General features: G+C 42.5%; 1 protein-coding gene across 1 annotated transcript in view; it reads left to right on the forward strand.

Annotated features, from left to right (window-relative positions):
* The window catches only part of LOC108748128 (paired box protein Pax-6), a 28,298-nt gene that overhangs the window by 7,268 nt on the left and 11,594 nt on the right, over positions 1-9,436 (forward strand). Inside the window, exons 2-4 of the mRNA XM_018486153.1 lie at positions 3,003-3,255; positions 3,973-4,153; positions 7,656-7,932. Of these exons, the coding sequence (XP_018341655.1) occupies positions 3,003-3,255; positions 3,973-4,153; positions 7,656-7,932 (711 nt within the window). The remainder of the gene's footprint in view (positions 1-3,002; positions 3,256-3,972; positions 4,154-7,655; positions 7,933-9,436) is intronic.

Consider the following 9,436-nt stretch of genomic DNA (forward strand, 5'->3'; position numbering starts at 1 on the left):
TATAATATCGCTCTAGAAATGTGATAGTTGCACGTGTTCGCGGATCTGTGTGCTTTTATTAAATTGAGCAAAGAATGAATATTCATTAGCTCAGCTGGTAAAAGAAATTGCGGAAAGTGTCGTTTTAATTGGTTTGAGGAAAATGTGTCTCTTATCGTTATCATCTACTTTCCATCGTGCGCGTAATCAAAGAAATTTTAAACTCACCGAGGCACAAAAGTTCGCGGAAAGCGATGAGAATTGTAAACGACGAGTTGATAACAAAGATCAATTTCTTTTCTACGAAATTACGATTGATATATTTTGAAATTCTGGAACATGTCAAGAACGATTTAATTTATTTGAGTTTTTCTATGCTTCTTAAAAGCTTCGCAAAATATTTCTCAACGTATTTCAAAGCCTTTTCTTTTATTTCATCGCATAACACTGAGAGAAATGATTTTGTTATAGGAATAAATCAAGGGAGAACAAATGTGATATTTGTTAAAAAACCGACCAATTTGTTACGATGCAAATTAATTCGTCAATGTAACAAATAATTAATAGTATTGCAAATAAGAGGAATTATATATATATATAAGTCATAGACGATTGCAGGATCCCAAATCGTAAGAAATTGACCAATTCAAGTATTTTCCCTACATTTGACTCTATTTGGTTGATTTCCTACGATTTAAGACTCCACGGTCATCTACGAATTCTACGTAAATGAGCCTAAAGTCTATTCAAGAGCTAGGTTAGATTCTATATAGTTTGCTTCTGTTACTAATTGGTTGGTATAGCAGACTGGCAGGAAACACAACAACAAAATTTGTTGTCACATATTTATCGATCACCGATCAAAGGTACCGGCTTGCTAAATTAACAAAATCCTTTCTCTCAGTGAAGGAGGCCATGAAATTAAATACGGTTATAAAGTTGCATTCTAAAAAAAGATGACATTACTTCTCTCTTCTTGCATTTGCGAAGCGTAGCATCCAGTGCCGCGATAAAATGGAGGGGTAAGAAGCATCCCCTCGAAAATTTCCGCGTTACCTCGCCGCGGAATTATTTGTAACAAGACTCTCAACTCCAATTTCTCCCTTCTCGTTTTTCATCACCATATTCCATTCCTTTCAGCGTGCTTGAAGCTCGCTTAAAAATCTCTGGTTATAATGCAGGGACGACTGAAGCTACACTTATTGCGGAAAACCTTCCGCGATAAGTGCAGAATTGTAGAACAGATCTATTATTGCCAACAGATAGTTACGAATAAAAAAGACATCGGCTAGAGACGAATCTTGTATAGAAAATAATGATATAAATTTTTTTAAAAACTAGCAAGCCTTATTAAGTAATTTTAAAATATATATTTGTTATTCACACACACACAATAATAATAATAGAGCAAAATTAAACCAATTAGAGGAGAATAAAATTAAATGAGAATAAATCAATGAAGAGAAATAATCCAATTTTTTATTATAAAGCGCATCTTAATATTAAATATTTCAGGGTGAATTTTTGTATAAATACGTGTATCCAATTCTGTAATCGCGCATGGAATTCTTTATCAGTCTTGAAATCCAATCGTGAACAGAACTAGAATAACAATACTACATATTAAATGACAAGTAATTTAATGATATTAATGCTAATAACTATGAAATAAGAAGATATAATAATTTGATGTCAATGTAAGCATCTGAAAATGATTAAAATTCTTAAATTCGTTAATTCTTGAAAACGTCAGTACTTTTATATCGCTTTTACACATATTATAAAGTTACATAAATTACAATATATAAAACCTTAACATTTTACAATCGATCTAATTCAATGATTGATTCAGTCATTGAGAACCATGATTAGTTTCTGAAAAATTAGCATATTCTGTCAAAGGGCCTTCTCTGTCCTCTTACATTTTTATAACGTCGATTGATCGTAAGATGCGGCGATCTTCAATCTTTTCGCATCGGTGAAAATGAGATACGACAGAAATGGCGTAAGGATAGAAGGTGGCGGAACGAGAGGAAGGGATAGGCGGCGAGACAGCGAGCGAGAAAACCACTTCGTGTCGTTATACCAAGTGGATTTCGCACAGCGACAAAGGCGGAGGGAGCTATCCAAGATTACATTCCAACTATTTCTTGTCGTTTTGCGCGGCGCAAAAGCGGGAATTAATTAAATTTGTTAATTGCAAGATGCATTTAGTAACGCCGGCTCCTCCTCTCGAGTCTCTCATCATCCGCACGCCGTGCCGCGCCGCTTTCTCATTGCGTCTTTTTCTTTGCGTCGACGACGACGCACTACGAGAATTTAACAAAGTGGCGAGAGAAGCTGAAAGGTCCACTTTTGCTCACATTTAGTTGGGACACGTATGTGAAGAGCCGTTTTGTTCATTATATGTGAAATGTCTTTTGAATTGTCTTCATTAACACTGTATTCCCCGAGCAAGTCGAATGCATATCTCCGTTTATGTACACGCGTCTGCATTGTAAGCTGTGTCTGTTACAATTCTGCCACCGTTTCATCATTTCTGAAACCTCCCGGCACGTAATGATCAAATTACACGATACCGTACCGTGTATCTATTCGTTATACCTGGTATTGTCCACTCGCGTCGCAATTACCGTTGTCGTCAACATATCGTATCGTACGGGGTATATCTACGCGATATATTTCCGTTTCGACGATTCCTCCGTGCACGTTATACGTACCGTTGTACGCGGATGTAATCGTGTAATAAGGTACACGGCAGCAGAATTAATCGGCGCGCAAGGGTCAAACTGATCTTCGTTACGTGACATCCGCAGGGCGGCGGAGCGTGTGATCGCGGTGCAAACATCTCCCTTGGTGTTCAATCTGACGCTTCCGCTTCCGGAACCGGGCGCGACGGGCGCAAGCGCTAATTAGACTAATAAGAACGCGTACTATCACGGCGGAGCGTACTATCCGGCTGTTTACCAATCAGATGTTCTGGCGAGGTGACGTATACGTATTGCGCGCGTTTTGGTTCACAGAGGAGGACTTGATGCACGGGGGTGGCGCGGGTATTGGCGGGGGTTCTATGGTCGGACAGAACTCAATATTTGGGTGCTCGGCTGCAGGACACAGCGGGGTTAACCAGCTCGGCGGCGTTTACGTCAACGGCCGACCGCTACCGGATTCCACGAGGCAGAAGATCGTCGAGCTGGCCCACAGCGGCGCTAGACCGTGCGACATATCGCGTATACTGCAAGTCAGCAATGGATGCGTCTCCAAGATTCTCGGCAGGTAAGTAACAGCGCCCGGATACTCGGATAGCTCCCCTGAGAGATAATTGATGTGGACGAGGGCGTTCAGGAAATTAAATCGTCCGCCTGCGACACACTTTAGTACCAATATGGAATTTTATCGCTCGTTCCTGTTGTTTAATGGCAGATTCAATCAACGGGAGGGTTCAATGACACCACACAAGACACAAACGCTGCTTGTATTTTCTCGATACAATTAAAGGCCAATCGATAAATTTGCGAGAGAATTCACTGGATTTCCTTCCATTTTTAGTGATTCATTTTTACTGATGTTAGAGATTTAAAAATAATTGGATGTATAGTAGTAACGAGCGAACGTTACGTTATGTCTCCATTTTTCATGTAGCAATATCTCCGTGAATATAACATGGTTTCTACAAATTGCGGAGTATTAATAAAGCTAGTTTTTATCCAATGATTTCTTGTTTATAAAAAAACTCGTTTTTCTTTTCAGTAACCATACTATGTTTGATCTTTATGGAACAAGGATCTATTTTTAAAATTTACAACGTTTTCTCAAGCAATATATTTGCATAATTTATAATTTTATTGCATTCCTCGTTTCAACATACAATATAATACTATTTTAGCGCCATTACAGTGGCTCTCCCGTCTTGTAAAGGTTAAAAACGACCCGTGACGACTATGACGTAACTGTAACGTGCGTTAAACGAAAATAACAATGTTCTTTTTCCAGGTATTACGAGACTGGTTCGATCAAGCCGCGGGCGATCGGCGGTAGCAAGCCGCGAGTGGCGACGACGCCTGTGGTCAACAAAATTGCCGACTACAAACGAGAATGTCCCTCGATCTTCGCCTGGGAGATTCGCGATCGACTTTTGCAGGAGGGCGTTTGCAATAACGACAATATACCCAGCGTAAGTAAAAAAAAAAAAAAAATTCGATCGTATACGTGAGATACGCTTAATTTAGGATGCAGACTGTGTCAGGTGATTGATATTGATAAACGTGGTAACTTGACTGAACTACATCTCGCTAAATGTCACTAATGATAGATTCGAACAAAGCGAATTCAGATGAGCGGATTTCGCAGAGTCTAGCTCCTCTAGATTGCCTGCACGATTCTCTCGTCTCGCACATAAATTTGTGACGCGCGAATAAATTTCCCCGCTGCGCTTGGCGCCACACATTGATTGGATACGGTATAAGTTTACGCGTAATCCGCCGTCGACTTATCGTGGCGCACAGCCGGTCGGGTGTACTTACCCGTCGGATCCGGCCACTCGACCCTAATCAAAGTCTCGTCAATACGATCGGCTGGGTGGGGTAATCGGTCCATTACGCGGACCTCGGCATTGTCCACCCTCTTGGGCGCCGATCGCCCTTCTACGAACTCGAAGAATCCTCTACGGTTGTATACGTGTTCGTCCATCTACCAAACATCCTGCCCACACCCAACCTTCCTTCCCGACCGCGCGAAATATCCTCGAAGTCGATCGTCCTCGTCTGGGCTCCTCCGAGGATGCTCTCTCCACTGACAGATCCCCCCCTATCGGCTGTCCGTCAGGAATACCGAGGGGAACGGCACGCGTACAAGTCGTTACTCCATCGGCTTGTGGAGCAAACTTGCTCTTGCTGTAGTGTGTTCCTTGGAATTGCCGAATGAAGAAGGTCGATGTTGGGGATGTTGGGGATGTTGGGGATTCTAGGATGATCAATCAGAACGTCTAGCACGCGCTTCTGTCGTTAAGCGTGTAACGTGTTAGCTATTGGCGAGATTACGTTTGAAAACATCGTTCTAGCGGGTGCTTTCAGACGGACACAGTGAATCATTACATCCTTGTCGTTTATCAATGAACAAACCTGAAATCATTGTTGTCCCCTACAACACACGCACGTCCGAAAACAAAACATCTTAAAGAGACTTTTTAAAAGTCTTTTATCTCGATTTTCGACTTTTTATCGTCTGAAGTGTGTCTACGCTGTGTCTCTTGCTGGACAAAATACCAAGTATATCTCGTCTCTTAATAGGTTTCGCGTTGCTTGGAATCCGAAAAAAATGTTTGTACTAAAACGGGATAAATATATATTCAGGCATTTTAAGTACAAACAAGGGAGAGAGAGAACGAAGATGCTAAGTGCAAAAAGTGCAGGCAACGCGGACCTAATGCATTTGATATTTATCAAATATTTTTATTGAATTCGCAAACACATCCTTCTATCAACAATGAATTTCTTGAATTTGCTTACAATAATGAAATATCAAATTGATGGTAAATGTAACTTGAAATCGAAGTTGGGTGAAAAATCAGTCTCGAATAATTTTGGAAAGTTTCAAGTCAGAACCAAGAGAGAAGAGACAATTTGATTGACAGATCGTTCTTTCGATTGTTTCGATCTTTTCTCGATTACTGGTGGATCGCTGGTACATACAGTATTGGCGGTGACGTTGGCTATTGCGGCTGGTACACATCGCGTCGGGGGTTGGTATCGGGGGTGCGCGCGGGGTTAGTCGGCGGCGAGAGCGGACGGGAGCGGGTAGAATCAGGGTGAATGGGATCAGTTAAGCGTGTTGCACAATTATTCGTGTCCGGTCGCGCGTGTAATGGCCTGCATCGACGCTGCGGCTGTTGTGCGGCGAGAGTAGAGCGATCCAGAGCGGTACAGTGCGGGATCTCTCTCTCTCTCTCTCCCCCGGCATCCAAGGCTGGATAGACGGTTTGATGACGGAGAGCCTGGTCCGGGTTAGCCGGAGCTAGCTCGTCTCGAAACGTTGCTTCCGCTATTCGCCTGTTACTATCTCGTAGCGTCGGAATGGGAGGGGGGGGGCGGGGGTGGTCGAGGTGGAAGTTACGTACGCTCGATGAGCTCCAGACGTAGTGAGTGTGATCAATGAAAATCGATGTTTCCCAATATTCGCATATACCTATTCGCGAGAAATTGAATTTAAACGTGATTCTACTTTTTCTTGTATCTCCCAACACTCGTTTCTCATCCGCATTGCGGTAAGATCGCGATTTTTACGTAAAAAATTACCTGTACTTTTATACGAAATTTCAGTACTTTTCAACGAAAAGCGCAATGTTTACCTGAATGTACCTCGAATATACAATCGAACCATCCAAGTCAGGTTTCCTCGTCTTTTAACTCTAATAGCAGCGCGCTATTCTAACGGTGACGTTCTCTCAGCGTCACCCGGCCATTATTCCGTCGGTTTTGACTCAAACTACGCGAGAAGGATCGGCTTTGCTCTCGTACCGCTCTTGTCGAAGCTTGTCGACCTCGTAATTAAGAAGCTCCGCTCGATATCCGACGTCCGCGCTGCATTAACGGCTGTGTATATTCGGCTGCTGCACCGAGCCCGGCGTCGATTGCAGAAGGGTGTGGAGGATGGGGTTGGCGCGCGTATGGAGTACGCTGAGGACCATTATGTGCAAGTTGAGAGCGCAATGCTTAGATCCCTGTGCTATACGCCGGCTCGTTATAACTTTCGAGTTAGCCAGTGGCTCGGTTGCGAGCGTAAGGTGAAGACGACAACCGATGACGACGGCGACCGTCCCCCGGAGGGGATAGGAGGGGGACGAAGAGCCGTGGAGACCGTTTTATGTAATAATAATTGGATGGCGGCGGTGTCCTTTCATCTGGGTATGACCCCCTTCGCATCCCGCGACCGCAGGAGGACGAAAAAGAGGAAGAAGGATCGTGCCTCGCCCGTGCAAGGGAGCGATGGCGAGGGACGGACAATCAGTGCTCAGCTATGACGACGGAAATGATTCTCGTGCGACGACGAGTGGCTGCGGTTGTGAGATTTTACAAAGAGCCTCGCCCCGATCCGCCACGCCAGCCTCTTTTGCCTCTATCTCTCTTTTTCTCGATCGAGAGTGGACAATGGAAGTATCTTGTGTGCGTAAGGATCACCGCGTATCATTGGAAAAACGACGCAACATTTTCTCTAAATCAACATTTTTTTCCCGTAAACTACAGGAATATTAGAAGCGAAATTAGAAAAAAAATGCTAATTGTTTCTACAGTCTTTGAATTATAAATGATTGGAGATTAATCAACATTGGCAACTTAAGATACACAGATCGTTAATTGAATTATATATTTAGAGATGTATATTAATATTAAACCTTTTTTCATACATATAACCATTAAAATATTACATTTCCTGTGAAATGATTTCGAATTTAAAATAGAGACAAACATAATTTGCATAATAATTTTTACTAAATTTTCAAGAGACTTCGAAACCAGTTTGCTTATAATTTTTACAAAAATTGTTGCCAGCAATTTCAATAAAAAGTTTTAATACAAAAGTTGACAGCAGCTTTTATAGCACTTTCTTGATCCTCGTAGGATTGAATTAATAAATGATTCGCGAATTAATTCTAATCGAAAATCTCCGTCTTTTTGTAGGTGTCGTCTATTAACAGGGTACTCAGGAACTTGGCTTCGCAGAAGGAGCAACAGGCGGCCGCGGTGCAAGCGCATCAAGGTGCCGAGAGTGTCTACGACAAGCTGAGAATGTTTAACGGGCAGGCAGCAGGTTGGCCACCAGCATGGTATTCGGCAACACCTCCCCATCATCCTCTGGCCACGGGAATTCCAACCGCGGCGACTCCTGGATCCGGTCAGACTCTTCTGCCCGGCAGTCAGCTTCACGGCCGTGACGATTCTTTGCTGAAACGAAGCGGTAAGTTTTGATTTACTTTTGCTTAATGGTAAAACGCTGATAAAATATTAGCGGACTCGGCATCTGTTGACGGCATGTTTTATTCATCATGTTAGAGACCATGCAGACCGTTACTAATTTACCAGTTATTATCTTTTAATCCAACTTTATTTTATCTTTCAAATAGTGAAAAATAAAATCCGCGTTGAAAAAAGAAAATAACTTTATGTTGTGAATTAAGGATTATAAAAATCTTTCTTTCGTGTAAAAAAAAAAAAAGAAAAAAAAATAATTCGTATAATAGTTTTAGTATGAAAATTCAATTTAATTAAAATTTCGATAAATATGTATATTTGCCTTTGCACATTAAAATTTATATAATCTTGCTTTTGAAAAGATATCTTCGAATGATTGCGTTCTCTTTACTCGTTCTTTCGCTCGATTCACGAGAATTGTACGTTGCGTTGTGAATTATTGGACTTTTGACACCTCGCGCTCAACACATGTACGTGTACATACGTGGTCGAGTAAGGAATGAAAGATCTATTCTACAGCGCTGTAAGTCTAATAGGATCACGAAAATTGTGCCCGCGGCTTGGTCTTTCAAAACCACGTCAGTCAAAACCACGAATGACGAATCCAGATGTGACCGTCTTTAATAGGCAGATTACATGAACCGATAAGTGACGGGTAGAAAAGTGCTTTCACTAGCAGCGTATTCTTCGAGGATTCCGGAATGCTTTTTTTTGGCAGTCTTGAGATTCATTATGTATGTATTGTCTCTTGATTATATGTCAATCTAATTCTCTTGACCTAATAAATATTCTCTCTCCAACATCTGTATATCGGTATATCAAAATATATTTTTGCGTGCCAAATGACTTTACGATAATAACGCTGGCGCTGAGGCGAATATAAACGAGACAGTGTAGTGTCAGATGTAGAAACGAATTTTTTGTAAATTTTTGTTTAAATCTATATAGGAGTGTCTTAAATCGCCTCGTCACCTATGAGGTAGTAGTTTATGCCTTACTGGATACGTCAAAGTGCTGCTTATAGTGTACACTTGAATGCACAGGAATGCATCGAACGGTCGATCGCGGCCACTTTGGCCACAGCGGCCGCATTAAGCGGCCGGATCGTAGAGAGCTAATCTCTTCTCTTTCTTCAGCGGGCGTGCGTCGTCACCTAGAAAATTAAAGCCAACGATCCGTCTGCAGCGGACCGCCGAGGATCGTTGCCGGTCTGGTCGTTACGCGCAGGGGTGTTCGCGAGGAGATTCGGGGGTGGATTCCGCGGGAAGGAGAAGAACGGGAGTTGACGGTTAGAGGACGATGAGAGGCAGGGCAGGAAGGACCGGAGGGAAAGAAAGAGGCGTGTTTGGGGTGCCGGTATTTCTAGTCGAGGGGGTTTCGCAGGGTCGAGTCCAATTGGGGGTTGCGCGGGGGTTGAGATGAGCGAACGAGAAAGCGAGCAGCTGACGAGTGAACGGCATGTATTACATATATATATATATATATATATA

This window comes from Trachymyrmex septentrionalis, unplaced genomic scaffold, assembly GCF_001594115.1.
Source record: "Trachymyrmex septentrionalis isolate Tsep2-gDNA-1 unplaced genomic scaffold, Tsep1.0 scaffold211, whole genome shotgun sequence".
NCBI lineage: Eukaryota > Metazoa > Arthropoda > Insecta > Hymenoptera > Formicidae > Trachymyrmex > Trachymyrmex septentrionalis.